This window comes from Lissotriton helveticus, chromosome 8 (assembly GCF_964261635.1).
Source record: "Lissotriton helveticus chromosome 8, aLisHel1.1, whole genome shotgun sequence".
NCBI lineage: Eukaryota > Metazoa > Chordata > Amphibia > Caudata > Salamandridae > Lissotriton > Lissotriton helveticus.
Genome location: NC_136069.1, coordinates 1714373113 through 1714391131, shown reverse-complemented (window position 1 = coordinate 1714391131; position 18019 = coordinate 1714373113). Strand labels below are relative to the sequence as shown.

The window sequence follows — 18019 nt, the reverse complement described above, 5'->3', positions numbered from 1 at the left end:
TAAAAAAATCTGGGCTTAAATCTGACCTCGCACAAGAGATGGATGTTAGAAGTGTCTGTCACCTTTACTTATGATAAGTACATTTCCACAAATAACTACAAGATTCCACAGTGGGGACCATTCTCCAGTATGCCCATGCCTACTTCCATCAATGTGTAATTCTATCATACAAACCCCTGTTTATCACATATTTGAATGTAGACTTCTCTTAAAAAGGGCAGATTTATCCTTAAATAAAAATAAGTCATCAATTGTAGTCAATAAACATAAAACACATTGGCAATGTACGATACAATTATTATAGAGAGCAAACAATTGAAAAACGAGTCAAAACTGTTTATTTGCTAATTATCTTACACAACAGTGATGTCCAAAAGCTTAAATGAATTGCTTTTTGATGTCTAAAAGCTTAAATAAGTAGCTTTTTATTGGCTCGCTGTGGCAACCAGCTATAAGAAGTACACTGGGACATGACAGTAAAGTAAAGATACCTCCCAGAAGAGTGGGGATGATAGTCAGAAAAACATTAATTTACAGCCCCTGCCACCTAGTCAATCACTTGTAGCATAATTTGTAATTGTAACAAAAAAGTCGATAATAGTTGACACGGACAAAGGTTAAAAAATGGATTGCACGGTTGTATGCCACACCGGACACTGCATAAGATAATGAGACATCTCACTGATGTGTTCAGTTTTGTTTCAGGCATTTAAAGACTCAATTCATTTTAATTCAAATTAAGTAAACATCTCAAACTACAAGCATTCAGGGAAAGCATTTATCAGCAAATGGAAATACAAACATCAAATTCTAAAAAGGATTAGAAAAACCGGTGAAATGACTATGGGGCATATTATCAAGAAGCTGCGAAAAATATTGCAGGGCGCGCTTAGAACAAAAATATTTCCATCGCCAGCTATCGCTGGAATATAGCATCATGCTAACACTGTATTAGGAACAATTAGCGCCATGGTGATATATATATTGCAGCGATAGCGGGAGGAAAGGGCCAACATTGCGAGAAAAGCAGCGATGTTGCACGGGGAAGGTGGAAAACCTTGCTGATACGACCCTCTGGTCGTATCAGCATATTCCACCCACCATGTTAGGTATTGATAACTCCTGATATTAGCAGGTGTTAAAAAACCGGCGATGACCCCGGTTAGCGTGACTTTTTACGTCGCTAACCAGGGCCAGGGCGTCCTTGCTAATAGGTGATAGGCCTGTTAGCGGCTGTTTTTCAGGTCTGTTGGTCAGGAACGCCTACTTTGAATGTCATTAGCGATAAATATCGCTGACATGCAAAGGGGCACCCAAACCGGTCACTTTCGTCAGAAAGCTGTCGCTGTTCGTGACAGCTTGCTGATAGCGCGATATAAATATTGTCGCTTTTGCGGCGAAAAGTGCTGCTAAACGGCGATTAGGCTCTTCGTAATATGCCCCTACATTCATGGAAACATTCACACCAATTTGGGTTTACATCAAATACACTGTTTCAAAGCAGGAGCAATTTTATAGAGATAGTGAGACTTGAGACAATATTTCTTCTCCCAAAGCATCTCCCTTCTGTGTAAACAAAAAAAACACACCTGAAAATTACGTTTCAGAACGTCACTGGGATGTCCTGAATGAATGAGGTACGTTTCTTCTTACAAGAAGTTTTTAACAAGCGCAGAGCGCATTGCACTAACAGTGGGAGGGTTGAGGAGAGTGCGGTCCAGAGCAACCAAAGCGTTTCCCTTGCGGGAGTGAGCCAGGGGCACCATGTTTTTGTGGTAATTACTAACACACAGTGCCGCGCGCTCCCGCAAGGGAATCGCCGTACGTGCACGGGTTGCCATTGAAGGCAATAGAAAGCGTGCACGTTTTAGGCTGAAAAAGGCAATCGATGGCTACAGGTCTCTTTTCTAAGCCGCGCATGCACGCTGTGTAGGCAAGACCTAAAAGGAGGGAGGAAGGGACGTAAGTAATAGGATGAGGCATAAGAAATCAGAGTTATGAAGAATACCGGTGAGTAATCCAGGCATTACCTCCTCATCCATTCCTCGTCCCATTCCTTTCTAATTGCAGAAATACCGAAGCATAACAGATAAGAGTTGAGGGAATTCATGCAACAACAATTTTAATCAATGAAAACATGCATGAATCTGCCAGGCAAGGGGATATCAGCTCTATCTAGGTTTAGATGTAAGAACGGCAGCTCCACGTTGCAATGCTGACCCCGGAGACAAGCTCTGTGTGTGATCATCAACAACAGTGGAATGAGAGGCCAGGTCGCAGCAGCACAAAATTCAGATGTGGGGCCGCACCCCCCAGTCCCAGAGGAGCCCCCCCCTGGCTGGAGATCCCTGAAAGGAACCAGCACACTCAACATGAACTTTTCTATATGAAAGAGAGATTACCTCCTTAATCCAACCGATAACATGGAAAGAGAAGTGTTTCCCTCTGTTGACCTGGCTGAAATTGACAAGAAGGGAGACACTCATTCTAAATTCAGTCGATCCGGACTAATAATTCTTTACCTCTCTTACCACATCCAAGAGATTCAGAGTTAGAGGAAAAAGGAGAAGAAGAAATTCTTGTGATCTGGAAAAGTTGGAGTTCACTTCAGGAATAAACTGGGGACCAACTTTTAGAGCAATGCTGTCCTCAAATATCCTTAGGAAGGGGGGATAAATGCAAGTAGTAAGTAATGGAACGAGGAATAAGGAATTGAAAAAATTAAAGATTACTGGTAAGTAACCAGGGCCTTCTCCCTATTTGGCCCACTTACCCTTGCTGACTTTCCACCAGTCTGCCTGTTTTCTCCTTTGATTCTGCCCCCATTTCTCTTAGGCTGACTGCTTTATTCTAGTATATCTTCTTTCTGTTTTTCTCTTATGCCTGTTTCCCTCTTACCCCCAGTCTTCCCTTCACCCCAGCCCAATTCTGACCTCTGTTCCTTCAGGCCTGCCCACCCTAACCCTGCTCTGCCAGCTCTACCCACTCTACCCATCCCTACATCTCTCTCTTGAGTTTTCCACCCTCCTTTGCTCTTCACTCATCTTTCAGTTTTAATTCTTGAATCATGACGTGGGAGGAAAAGAATCGCGTCCAGGCGGTTACATGACCTGATGGTCACCTGATGTACAAACAGCCGGATAAATAGTGCAAGCAATGGGTCATTGTGCTGGCAGGTGGGCACACAGAAACTTCCTTAACAGGAAATTACAGTGACAAGTACCATAACAGGATGGTTTAGCACACTCAATCATTTACAAAAAACTTAAATTATTTTTCCTCGTATCCTTAAGAATACAAAGGAAGTGGAATTTAATAATGTATTTATCTTACCTTCCACGTTTGCTCCACATGATTTGCCTTTATTATTGGAGTCTGAAAAAAAAGAAGAGAAAATCCTTTGTACAAATTTATCAATATAGTATACAATATATATCATACAACAGGCCAATATTTTGAGGTGAGTCTTGGTAGCTGTAATAGGTATTTTGTCAGAATGTTTTGTCCTGAATGCTGTGACTTTAAATGTTTGTATCTTGTATCTTGTTCTCTTGTAAGGTCCTTGTCCAGCCTTCCTTATCTTCTTTTACTTCTAAGCTTCTCTCGTATGTGGGACTGGAGACCCTCAGAAAAGAAACAAGGTCCGGAAAGTTTCTCTTCTGTGCCTTTCCTATGTAATTCCTTGTGCTTTACTTTTACCATTCTTCTATTCGTTCTGTCTTGTCCTATTTCTCTTTCACTTATGAGAGTACTCTGGGTATATTCTCTGACCCTGTCCTCCTTTCTCTGTTACAACTACGCCCCAAACCGCAATGTAAACAAAATAAACATAAACATCATAGAAGTCCCACTCTTGCCAAGCGTCTCTCACTTTTTTAGTAAAACACAATGAACCAGCCACTTTGTTGGGCCCACATACCTTGGAGTTTCTCTCACTCCTAACTAAATTCAAATTGAAGGGGATGGGTCTATCCCACCACCGTGTCTTAAGGAGCATTCTTGCCTGCCACCCCCTTGTTAGCCAGCTTCCTCGATTCCCACGTACGGCTGCTCGCCTGACTGAACCACGCTCCCTGGTGAGCATGGCTGGAGCCGAGTGTCTGTCCAGTTCCAACTCCCCTTGGAGGCACGGTGGATTGACAGCAGACGTTAGAACTGTTGGCCTTGGGGTGGTCTTCCCTCAAACGTTTTGCTTACTTAAGTCCAATTTTTGCTGCATTTTTGTTTCTGTTGGCCTTAAGGTTCTGGATTTAATTTACTTATAAGCCACTTGTAGAGTGGGATACCATGTACACAGGGCCTGTGAATTAAATGTTACAAATGGCTCTGCAGCACGTCTTGTGCCACCCACTTAGCAGCACCTTAAAATATGTCCCATGCCTGCAAATGCAGCCTTAATGCAGTGCTGCACCACCATGTCAACTTGGCATTAAAATACCCTTGCCTTAAACTCCTGTTTTATAAAATATAAGGCACCCTTAAGGTAGGCACTATGTAGCCCATAGGGTGGGGTGTGGTGTAATTTAAAGTTTGGATATGTACTTTTAAGTTTTACATGACCTAGTTGTGAAAAACTCCCAAATTCGTTTTTCATCACTGTGAGGCCTACTCCTCCCATAGGATACTGTTTGGTACATGTGAAATTGTAAAGATAAATCTTCTTTTATGGTAAAGTTGTATTTTTCATTACAGTTTGGAAAATGCCACTTTTAGAAAAATTATATTTTCCTGCCATTAGCTCTTTTTTTGCCTGCAGTCTGTCTTGGGTCACATGACTTGGTGTAACTGACAGCTAAACTTTGTTAATTCCTTCCACACAGACACAATAGAGGAATTAGTTGTGCCTGGATGGGCCATCGGCTGGCAGGGTGGGAAGGTGGTGCTGAGCACAGCCCCACTTACAACCAAATTGCTTGTGCCCTGCCTTCACACAAAGGGCCTTATCATCCTCTATTGTCATTGCAGCTAACTTGGAACCTAGGCAGAAGAGTCAGGAAATTCCATGTACTTCAAAAAACCATTCCAGAAGCTTCTCCCACCTTCCAGGAGAAGGGCACCAGGGTATAGAAATAGGGCCTTCACCCCACCTCTTCAGTGCACTTCTGGACCTGTGGATACTCTGCCAGGAAGAAGGACTGCTGGGTAGCTACAAGGATGTTCTGCTGGACTGCTGCTCTGGAAGATTTTCTGCCCTGCTGTGCTGACCTGCTGTCTTCTATCCACCCTCTGGCCTGGGGCAGGACTGGACCTGAAACTTCATCTTGAACCCAGGACCCAGAGTGACTCAAAGGGCTTGTCTGAAGTCCATGTGATAGCCTCAGGCACATAAAAGGCTTCCCAACAGCTCCTGGGCCCATTTTCAGGGAATTCCTGACCCCCAAGAGGTGCCTCTCAAGTCCTGTACCCTTGGTGCGGCTCTTGTGCTCTTAAATTAAAACGTATGGGCTTTTAGCGACCTTGAAAGGGTTTATTTGCACCGGAACTGAGCTGCTTGACCAGCACTAGCCGCCACAAGCCTATCTCATTGCATTGCATCATCGACCGCTCGCGGAGGATCTCCAGCGCAAACACATCCGCGATGCCCGGCCTGCTCCTCGGGCCATGCAGATCACTGCCTGCAATGCTCTCCTTGCTCCCCGCTAACCCCTCCAACGCGAACGGGACTCTCGGAATAAAACTTGAGTAGGTAAAACTTCAGCTGGACTAATGTGGAACTGGAACCGACCTGCGCTCCATCACGATCAGCTTAAACTTATTAAACTTAACCTATTACGTTGACCCAGTCCAGTTCGACCAGATAGCCGCAGATGGCGCTTTATGCTTTGAGGCACTAAATTCCAGTGTATTCCAGTGTATTCTTAACAAATTCATAACTCTGGTTCTGCTGAATGGATTTTCGGTATTTTGGTCTTCTTTTATTAATTAAATTAAGATCTATTTCTCTAACCTGGTGTGGGATACTTTTATTTTTACTGTTTTACTTTTTGAAGTGTGTCACAAATAATTCACATACTGCCTCCAACTTAAGTCTGACTAATCTGTGTCATGCTGCCTGGGGTTTGAGCACAGGTTAATTTGGGGTTTGCTTGTGCCTTATCCTTACTAGGATTGTGGTTGCAGGTTGAACAGGGCTCTCACCCCAGTAATCCAATTTCTAACATGTGATCAGCTGCGATGACAGGACGTGTGTTTGTTCAGTGCCATACAGTGATTTGGTGTACGCTGCCATCTGATGTCTACGGCGAATTAAAGGCTTTCTAAATTCTCCTAAATCTCCATTGGCCATTTTCATTTTCTAAATGTTAGTAACCCTACCTTCCCCTACTACCATGGAGAAGCAGCTGATTGATGTCGACAACCTCACTAAGGGCCAGATGTACGACCCTTTTTTGCGACCGCAAACGGGAGATCCTCCCGTTTGCGGCCACAAAAAAGGGTAATAGCATGTACAAATGCTATTTTGCGAGTCACTGACTCCCAAAATAGCATTTGCGACTCTCGCTATTAGAAAGGGGCGTCCCTTCCTAATAGCGAGTCAGCATGCTATGTACTCATGTTTTGCGACCGCATTTGTGGCCGCACAATCCAAGCAGATTACCACCTACTTTCAGTGGGTGGTAAACTACTCGCAATTTGTGAGTTTGTGGGAAAACATTTTTTAAGAGCAGGTAGTGGACCCAGAGACCCCTCCTGCCCTTAAAAAAAGGAAACGGAAAAATGACATTTTTCTTTTTCTTTAAAAAACAGCTTTATTAAAAAAGCAGTCAAAGACATGGTGGTCTGCTGACCCCAGCAGGCCACCATTCCAGTGAGTGCTAGCCATTCCTAAAGGGGTCGCAAATTGTGCCTGCCTCATTAATATTAATGAGGCATGCATTTTTTGACCCCATTAGGAATCGCAAATAGTGTCTGAGACACTGTTGTGCATTCCGGTTAGCGAGTCACAAATTGCGGGTAATACATCTGGCCCTAGGTCTGAGCTGCAAATGCCCTGCAAAGAGAGGTGGCTAAACGTGGGCTGTAAAGCTTCTAAGGTGGATTCACAGCCAATGAGGAAGTAAAGGGGCTGCAAGCAGCAACAGAGGAGGATGACCCTGAGGGGGACCTGGGGCTGAAAGAGGATGAGGACCAGGACCCAGAGGAGAATCATGAGCTGCAGGAATGACACCCATCCCCCACCCCCAGGAGGAGAATCAGCATGGGGCAGGGAGCGGCGTGTCTTCCAGGGGCTTGTCACAAGTGAAGCTGGAGGACAGGAGGGAGGAGAGGAGAGGAAGCTCAAACTTGAGATGGAGCTGGAGCTAGTCAAACTAAATCTGGAAACTGAGGAGAGGTTGGCAAGCGAGAGACTGGCCATAGAGGAGCTCAGTCTCAGAGAGCTGTTCTTCAGACCAAAGCAGATAGAGTCCAGTAGTAATGGTGGCAGCATACCAGCAGCGTCCAACGGAGAGGTGAGGGTCCGCATTCCCAAGGACCTGGTGCCCAGTTATGTGGATGGGACAATATAGATAGATGGTTCTCAGCTTTTGAGGTATCTCTGAGGGTCCTCAATGTCCTAGGGGAGCACTGGGGGTAGGGGGTAGCTCATGGAGGAATATGCCCATGGTTGGGTTTGACTCCCTCTTGACACTAGCGATGAAGGACCAGACCACGTATGCCCTCATGAAAGCATTCTCCTTACTAAATGTGGGCTACCACCTTAGAAGTACAGACATAGGTTACAGACAGCCACAAACTCCCAAACCAGTTCAAACCACCAGACTTAGACTACTCCAGCAAGGCACTGACGGGGTGTGTTAGGGGCAGCAAAGTAGAGGATTCCCAACTTGGCCACCAGAAGAAAGGCTTTTCTGATAAGAGTCTGACCCAAGAGCTACTCATGTTATGAGTATGGGCACATCAAGGGTGATCCCAAGTGCTCCAAGAGGGCACAGCCTCCCTGAGAAGGGACTCCCCCGGGATTGGTTAGCATAGTGGAGATGATCCCAGTTAGTGGGGGAGGGGGTTAGTGACATTGCCCTAGCATCCCTGACTAACAAGGAGATGGTGCCCAAATCCCACATGCCTTCTAATACTTCCAAGTATAGGCAGTGGGTCACCATCAATGGGCAAATGTGAGGGGCACAGGAGCCAGTGTGACTATGGTATGGTGTCATCTGGTGTTCTCTGAGCAAGTGATTCCAAATACATTCCACCAGTTTGTAGTAGCAGACACCTGTGGCTCTAGTTCCTGTTGAGTGGTGGGGTCTCAGGTCTTCTGAAAGTTGCTGTGAGCCCTGACATGCCTGTGGATTGTTTGCTAGAGACTGATCTTGAGCACACTGCCTAGAAGTGGAGCTCAAGCCACACCTGGAAATGTTGGGGTTGCCTGAGGGGTTTGTGTGACCACTAGGTCCATGACTGCCCAGAAAGGAAGCCAAGGAGGTCTGGAGCCTGGAAATATGGCCCAGACCACTGCCAAGAGAGGTAACAGCAGGGGGAATGGAAAACCATCCCCTGAATGTTCCATAGAGGAAGTGAATGGGGCCCCGGACAAGGCCACCCAGGAGCCTACTGGGGAGGACATTGTCTCCCTTGGTGACCAACTTGAGCTTGGAACTAGGGCAAACACTTATTGGCTTCAGCATTTCATCTTCAGAACTGACACATCGCTGCCACTGCATGAAGAAAATCGACGCATTACCTCGACTGTGGGATCAACATCGACACATTGCGTGGCTGCACCCTGCATCTCGCTTTTGTGTCCAGGATCAAGGTACTTAGTTCAGCGGGCCTTCATGGCTCCTGTATAAAGCCTGTGCTCCATCGTGGTTGGCCTTACCTTTTGACTTTGCCCCGGTGCAGAATGACCAGATAACCCCCATAGGTCTTCATTGCTTCTAAGCACTAGAAACACTTGTATCCTCTAAAAAGTCATATCTCAACTTCTACTTATTGGATTTTGATGTGTTGGTCTTGATTTATTTATATAAAAATATAATCAATGTTTCTAACCTGGTGAGGAGTATTTTTGTGGTGTTTTCATTGTGTTACTTGGCATTGTGTTGCACAAATACTTGACACATTTCCACTTAGATTAGCCTTACTGTTCTCTTCCCAGCTAACAGGGGGTGAGCCCAGATTATCTTTTAAAGTGTATCTGACTTACCTTGACTAGGATTGTGGTTCTGCTTGGACAGGCTACATACCTCTGCCAACCATAAAACCAATTTCTGATGGGTGACATTTACTATTCCCACTCCAATCCCACTCCAATCTAATCATTTTGGTGGATGGTGTTGGACACTAAAGTGGACACATTTACTTTTCCCACACCAATCTAAAGCTTTTTGAAGGAGGTCTTGGATGCTAAAGATTCACAATATCCACTTTACCCCCTTCACTGCTAGGCCTCCCCCCCCCCCCCCCCCCTGTGCTAAGCCTTTTTTGGGCTATTTGGGTTGTAGTTCGCGCTTAGGCCCCTGTTACTTTTTGACAACATAGGGTATTCACGCCAAATTTGTGTCCTTTTCTTTCAACATCATGGGGATTCTAAAGGTGCCCAGGGTTTGTGGATTCCCCTGGAGGGGACCAGAAATTCGCCAAAAAACAGCTACATTTTTGTTTTTTGGGGAACAATGGGACTAACGGGCTGCAAATGAAAGTGTCTTAGTTTTCCCCTGCAAATGGTATCAAAAAAGGGTTTATGGGGCTGAATTTACCCAGATTTTAGGGAATGACAGACTTTTATCAGAAAAACAAAATGTATTATACAGTGTTGCATTTTTCTATGACACAGCCTATATTTGCTATTTTTTGTGCTTTCAACCACTTTCCATTTAATGTTAGAAATGGGTATGAAAGCAATAATGGAAAGCTATACATTTTTGTAAAGTAGACAAAAATTCTGAATTCAACAAGGGGTCATGTGTAGATCCTTCAAGGTTTCTTTATAGAAACTAACAGTTAAATATAGGAAAACATTACAATTAGTTGAAAAAAACAGCCTTTTGTGTAAATGTTTTCACCTGTAACTTTTCCAATTATGACATCTCTTTAAAAGCAATATACCGTTGCATCCGCATGACATTACTGAATGTGGGGATATATAGGACTTGTAGGTTTACCAAAAACCCAACGAACCAAGAGCCAAAAACTGAGCAGTGACTTATGATGGTTTTTTGTAGCGGGTATATTGCAATTACTCTGGGAAAATGGATAAATGGAAAAATTGATATGAAAGAGACCTATGTATTTCTGAAATGGGAACCAAATATAGAGTTTAGAAACAGTAGATATTTGCACATTTCTGAAATTGGGAACAGTCATACTAGCATGAGATTGTATCTGTCATTTTTCAAAATGACTTCTTTTTTACACCGTGTCTTTCATTTGGAAGGCAGAAATGCATTGAAAGTCAATAGGTAATAACAGTTGCTTTACAAATCTGAATTACCCTAAGTCTCCCAATAAAAATGGTATCTACTTGCGTGGGTAGGCATAGTGCCCACGACAGGAAACGGCTATAAACGCAAAGTGAACACATCACTTTTTCACATTGAAAAATGACCCTTTTTTTGCAAAGTGCCTAGCTGTAGTTTTTGAACCCTAGCTCTGCTGGCACTTAGGGAAAGCAAACAAACCCAGGGAATTTCAGGATGGGGTGACTCGACTGCCTCCCTCCAGGTTCTGTTACCCAGAATTCCTTGCAAACCTAAAAAATTGTCCCAAAAAACAAAATGTTCTCACATTTCTGTGGTGGAAAGTTCTGGAATCTGCCTGGATCCACAAATTTACACCTACTCCGCATTCCCTAAAGTCTTCTGAAAAAAATGGTACCTCACTTGCGTGGATAGGGCTAGTGCCCGTGACATGAATAGGCACAAAATGCAACGTGGACACACCACAAATTCACAGTGAAAAATTACCCTTTTTTGGCAGAGTGCCTAGCTGTTGTTTTTTTTTTGTCCTCATTTGCCTTGCCCTCCTCTTAATAAGCCGCCAACCACCAAGCGTGTCGTACTCCGAGATACGAGGTGTTTTCTGTTGCCCACTCGGTGACACGATTTCTGAGGATTGGCAGTAGATGGACCTTAAGAGGTAGAGGGAATAAACAGGAGCGGGCCTGCACTTACTCCATCTTGGTAATAATAACCTGTAGGACCAACCATGGTACAAAGGAAAGGGGCCCTGGTCCTTGGAGTAGAATGGCATAATCATAGGACCGGGAAAAAAAAAAACCCCCGGCAGCTATTTCCACTGAACCAACAGGTCCCAGAAAGCCAAGTTACGTTTAATGCAAGTTCTGGCCATATCCACCTTAGATGTTTCATACATAGATGACAACCAGTTTGCGTGTGATGGTGCCGTATTTTCTGCCCAGACTTTACATATCTGTCTCCTGGCCAGCAAAACTGCATAGAACAAATGAGACCTTGCATGGCCAGTTATACTAGCATCCCATCTCTGTACTGGGGTGAATATATGACATTGTTCTGCATTCTATCCATCAACTGTGGTTTTTGCATTTGTCACCCCGAGTGGGATGGGTAGGCTCAGACGTGAGTCCCATGCTCTCCACACCACTGGATTCAAGCAAGCCGGGCTGAAGACGGCTGGAATGCCAGAAACCGATCCTCGGAAGCTTGTTTCCGGTCCAGGGAAGGCATGGCTTGGCAGTTCGGGCTGGACTGTTCCCATGAGGCACAGGGTCAGACTGATTTGCATATGGCCATGTCTGAACTGGGGTGGTGTGGAATGCAAAAAAACGATGGATTTAGGCCCAGATCTCTGTACTGGGGTGAATGTATGACATTGTTCTGCATTCTGTCCATCAACTGTGGTTTTTGCATACTAGCATCCCAGCCAAAGATAATAAGTGGCAGTGTGATGGACACGGATATATTTAAGATAGAATCTAGAGTTACTTTCACTTCCTCCCAGAACTGGGCAATGTAAGGGCAGTCCTTGAACATATGGACGTCCGAGGCCTCGATGTAGTTACACTTATTGCATTTCTTGCCTGGGAGGAATTTAGACAGTTTCAGGGGTGAGGGGTAGGCTCGATGTATCGTAAAAAAATGATTACGTCTCAGCCATGCTGGTTTAACAGTTTTGTATAGGAGGGTACAAGATCTTTTCCAAGTTTCTGCACATTGGGCACCTAACTCTTCCCCCCACAATTCCTCCGGAAGAGTGAATTCTCCATCAGCCTCCTCTAGCAAGCTCCAGTACCACTGAGTCACCTCTTTACCCCCCCCCCCCCTTGTTGTTCCACCAACTGTTGTTCCATGGTACTAATCTTCCCAAATGGTACCCCTATCCTACACAGAGCCTTGACCCAACTGTCTAATTGTAGGAACTTAAATCTAGAGAACCCAGGGCCCAACTGTTCCCGTAGCTCCTCCCAAGACCTCAAGGACCTTCCTACCATCAAATCTCCCCATCTTGTTATTCCTCCATCCCTCACCGGGATTGCTAGCCTGTCTTTCAGACATAGTGGCAGGCCTGGGGAGTCCCAGATAGGTGCATAGTTTGAAAAATACGGCAGACCTAGTCTTTTCCTTATCTGTACCCAGGCTTTCGCCTGAGACATACGAATTTTTAACTTGACTTTTTGTTGTTGTTGTAAAGCTTTTATTCGACACTTTGTCATAAAGCCAACACACACATATAATACATACAATTGAATCATCATTAAAAAATTTCGGTTAAAATTAATAATACATTGACAACCATTCATAATGTGCAAAATGCAATAGGTAAAAATGTACATAAGGTGCAGGTCCAGTGCCAACTTTACAAAAATTGTAAGGTGATTTAATACTCGTATGTTTGTAGACAGTCTACAATCCCGCTATCTTACAAGACCATGATTTAAGAGCAATTAAAACAGTTATAAATAATTAAAAATGCCAGAAATACACACAATCTTACATTAACATTCCAAGTTTCTTTCTAGTTATGCAAACACCATGGAGATACCTACTTAAACCAAATATTAATAGCTTAGTAGTTGAAGATCTAAGTATACGCTCTGCCTCTTTGAATGATCGTCTGCCCAAATTTTTACAAAGGGGTATAATCCATTTCTTACGTAGTGATACATATAACGGGCAAAAAAAGAGAATATGAGCCTCGTCTTCTTTAAGTTTTAGATCACATAGTTTGCAATTTCGAACTTTGTTTGCCCCTCCCCACCGGCAAGTATTAGCATTTATTTGCAAGACCCCATACCTAAATTGGAGATAAACGGATTTAGCCAGGGGTGGCTCAATTTCATCCATAAAATGTTCAAACGAGGGATAGTCCTTAAATTGCAAAAATTTGTGCGTTAAAGTACCAGTAGCACATTCGTATACATTAGTGTTCACATAATTCCAATAGGCAGATTTTACTTGTTCCTTGCAAATATTGGGCGAGGTGGTTGACAATGCTGGTGTTTCCCAGAAGTGTGATAGGCCTATTTTTATGAGCCAATAGGATACATGTCTCAGCCACTTAATTGAGTTAAAAGAGTCCAGCTCCCTTACTTCCACTAATCCTGCTCTATATTCAGCAAGTTCCGGGGTAGACCATAGTCTCACCCAATAGAGCAATGGCCTCAACCAGCACAGATAACCTGTGCGTTTTAAATTAATGTCGAAGTAGACCGGCACTAGTGGTGTTCTTACTGGGAGTCTTAATAGACGCCTAAAAAATATATTTTCATCGATATCAAATGATTTTTTTGTGTGGGGCCCCCAGATCTCGGCCCCATACAGGGCGTCAGACTGTGCTTTAGCTTTAAATACTTCAATCGCTGGAGTTATAGCTTTTGAAGTACTCCCACCATGTATTTTTAAAATAGGGAGGGAGTTCTGCTTTAATATTAACTTGCTTTTTACTAATTGATTTGTCCAGGACAATCTGCTGTCCAGCCTGATGCCGAGATAATCAAACGAGTCCACATAGTCAAGTTTAGTACTATTTAAAACTAAATTCTTCTTGAATGTTTTAGAGGGGTTAATGGCCATATATTTAGTTTTAGATGAGTTAATTTCTAACCCCTTTAACTCGCAATAGCTGTTAAATTTATTTATTAGGTTTTGCAAGCCTTTTGGTGTTTGAGATATTAGGATGGTGTCATCCGCAAATAACAGTGATGTGACTGCCTCATTGCACAATTTAGGAGAATCGTGGTTACATTGTGCTAGGAAGTGGGGAATATCATTTACAAATAGGGAGAAAAGGGTTGGGGCCAATACGCACCCTTGCCTTACCCCCCTTTTTACTGGGATGGCTCGAGTTAGTTCACCATTCCTTCCCCACCTTACTTTAGCAAAGTTATCTGTATGGAGTCTTATTAGGTTAACCAATAATTCATCCGGGACACCCATCTTCTTTAAGCATTCCCATAATAAATTTCGGGGAACAAGAACAAACGCTGAGCGTAGATCTACAAAGGCAACATAAATGCTACACTTCTTTATCTTAATGTATTTCCAGCATATACACATGAATCTATACACCTGATCTACCGTGCTTGTCTTGGTTCTGAATCCTGCTTGGAATTTAGAAAGGATTTCAGATTCCTCTATCCAATTTAAAAGGCGATTTAAAATATGTCTGGCAAAAATTTTCTGTAAAATATCGATTAAACTAATTGGTCTGTAATTGCCCGGGTTGTAACGATCCCCTTTTTTATAAATAGTTACAATTTCTGCCCCCTTCCATGATTCTGGGATTGGGGTTCCCAGCAGAATGGAATTACACAAATAGTTTATATAGGGGCACCATACGTCAATGTTGTGGGAAAATAAATCACCAGGTAATTTGTCCGGGCCTGGATCCTTGCCTGCCTTTATTGCTTTTATTGCGCACAAGGTTTCTTTAATAGTGAACTTCACTGTATCAATGTCCTGGGTAAAAAAAACAGGATTATTGTACTCACAGGGTGACACTGCCTGATCATACAAAACCACAAAGTGATCGAACCAAACATTTTCATCCAAATAAAAATCCCTATTAAAGCTGCCCATTTTATTATTTTTGGCTATCAAGTTCCAGAAGGTGCATTGATCGTGCCTTCTAGCAGCACTCAAGAGATCCTCCCAGATTAGATCATCCCATTCCCTTTTTGCATTTTGCAGAAGTCTTTTATATTCCTGTCTGCAGTCTCTAACCCTCAACTGGTCTTTGGACTTCACGGCAATGATTAAATTAGTTTTAGCTAGATGACACTGATCATTGTACCATGGTGTCTCTAGCTCCAATTGCCTCCTTGTGTTATTTTTTTTTTTTGTACAACTTTTGCTCAGAAGGGGGGTTAGTGATTCCACTAAATGGTAATGCATTTTCAGAACCTCAGGGGATCCCAACCTTAAATTTCCATATAACGGGATGATATCTGAGAAAATATTATAAATTCCCAAAAGCGTCTCCTCTTTTGCTAGAATATGAGGCCATTTAATTGCTTTCCTGTTGTTGGAGACAACAACCTCGACCACCTCCCTCTCACTTTCCATCTTACTATTGTATGCCAGAAAAGGATCCGACATTAGCTCTAATATTAGTGGGAAGTGATCACTCTCCGGTCTATTCACGACTTTAAAGGCTAGCAATAGGTACCAGAGGTTGGTTGAAATCAACATAAAATCGATCAGAGATTTAGACAACCCTTTGCTAAATGTGTTATTAGCTGGCTTGTCCGGGTCTAGTCGCCCATTACATGCCCTCAAACCGTGGGTTATAGTCAATTCGTATATCTGCATAGCAGCCACTGTACATCTTACCGGCTTTACATTATCTAGGGAGGGGATATCCAGCGCTTTGTCTTCATTTTCCAATAAATTTTCGAGCCCCACCATGGGTTCGAACTGGCAATTAAGATCCCCACCTATGAATATTTTGGAATCAGGCTCTAAGTTGCACAAATAAGAGCTAAGTTGTTCTATAACCAGTGATTCCTTGTTTTGCGGAGAAGGTCTATTATAGACATTTATCATATAAACATCACCCATATCTTTCGTGGTTAACTTAACACCAAGTAAGTCATTGGAAGCAAGGTACAGGGGCGTTACAACAACATCTAAGGATATACTTATCCAGATTATTAACCCCCCTGAGGGTCTACCTCTCCCCGATGCAATTGCCCCACAATGAAATGCTTTGTAACCAAGTCTATGTACGATGTTAATAGCCCATGTTTCCTGTAAAAATATAATGTCATGCTCTTCCATAAGGGAGCTCCAGTTACTATCACAAAGGTTCCTAGATAACCCAGCGATGTTCCATGACATTATTTTTAGATCTCGGTTGGGCTTACTGTAGATTTGGTAGACAGGGTTGCTGTTACTTATAATCAATGTTCCTTCCTCATTACGTGACTCCAAGGGATCTTTTCCACATTCCTGATCCTGGGATACTTTATTAGCCAATAATGAGAATTCATAGGCCTGAACATTACTATCGTCATTTAAGTCCGGTTCTTGATAGCCAGCCAAATATCTTCCGGGCATTTTCCCTGCCTGCATTTTCCCGGTTATCTCTTTTTCAAAGTTCAATACCCCAGTACGTGTCTTTGGTATGTCACGTGAGTCCTGCTGATATGCACTAAAAGCAACAAAGGGCAATCCATTAGGTTCATTGTCCTCGTTTTTTTGTCAATGACCCCACCATGACCAATTACTATCCGATCCCAAATTTGTCGGATGTATTCTTTCAATTGGGGTTGGAGGATCGAAAAAAGAATATCTATTGGTAATTGGACCTGAATGTTGAGGGGCTCTGCTTTCTTGCTTCTGTTGCATTGGATAAAAGTAGCTGAGGTCACAGGTTCCAATTCCTCGATTACCTCTTCGTGGTTGTTGACTATATACAAGTTGTGCTACTGAGGGATCTTTGAAATTAACCAGGATACAATCCCCTTCAATATCTTTAGACCTAGTACCCAGCCAACTGATTCTACGGACTTGAATAACTTGACAATTGACTGAAAGGGGGAGAGGTCTGTTTTCCCTTAACCAATATAAAGTCTTGTTTTTTAATTCATCGTAAGACTCCCTTTTGTTAAGTTTCAATGGGGGAACCCCAGTGAGAACTACCACATAAGGTTGGCATCCTGGTGGCAAGTGTGCGTTTGGGACCTTCTTTCGCACCTGTAGTCCTGTGCTAGGGTCAGATCTTTGAACATTGATGTTATTGCTGTTGGTTATAGGTCCCATTCCATTAGATGGTTTTGTGGGTTCCAAAGTTTGAGGGTTGGTAGTGTTTGGTAGTTGTTTTAATTTACGCGGAGCAGGTTTTGGGGGAACAACCAGTTGTTTTCCGCCATTTGGCGGTAAGACTTTCAGGGGCTCCAGACTTAATCCTCCCAGTACGGCATTAGTCCTGCTTTGATTTGCTTCTGCCCTGTCATTCCTGGGTGGGCACGATGGTTGCGTAAGTTCGGGTGATACTGTGCTCTTCTCCACCCTTACAGAATCTTGGCCAATCTTTGAATGAAGTTTAACCAGCGTTTTTAATGAAAAAAAATTGTCCAAGGATGTTTGCTCGAATTTGTCCAAGCGATCTGATAACCCTTTCAACTTGTCAGTTATTGGCAGCAATAAGGATGTCATGAGGGATTGGATCCGCTCCATCAGCAGTTCTGATGCTGGTAATTCTTCAAGATTGTTTTCTGAATCAATGGCCACAGGGGTATCAAACGAAACATTAGGTTGGTCACACTTCGGAGGTTCGCTACGTTCCATCTCATTGTTCGTAGGGTCATTAACTACTGCTTTGCTGTACGCCCCAACATTCATATAATTTTTACAAATTCTTTTTAGAGCCTTTAATCTATAGGCTTTACGTGGGGTGAGTCGTCTTTTGCGTTTTATGGCGGCCCTTCGGATCTTCTGAGGAGGTGAATGAAATGTGGGTTCTGTGAATGTATCATGTACGGTTATTAGGGGCAAAACTGGTGGAGCGGGCGCTACAGAATTCATAACGTTTCTGGTTCCGACATTAGTTGATGTTTCGTTTAAAGATACTGGATCGGATACAATTTGAAGAAGAT

At 43.2% G+C, this 18019-nt stretch overlaps 1 protein-coding gene across 1 annotated transcript in view; it reads right to left on the bottom strand.

The window, feature by feature from the left end:
• Positions 1–18019, bottom strand: part of LOC144774146 (NACHT, LRR and PYD domains-containing protein 12-like) — a 669012-nt gene that overhangs the window by 522684 nt on the left and 128309 nt on the right. Inside the window, exon 3 of the mRNA XM_078659165.1 lies at positions 3334–3375. Coding sequence (XP_078515291.1) covers positions 3334–3375 — 42 coding nt within the window. The remainder of the gene's footprint in view (positions 1–3333; positions 3376–18019) is intronic.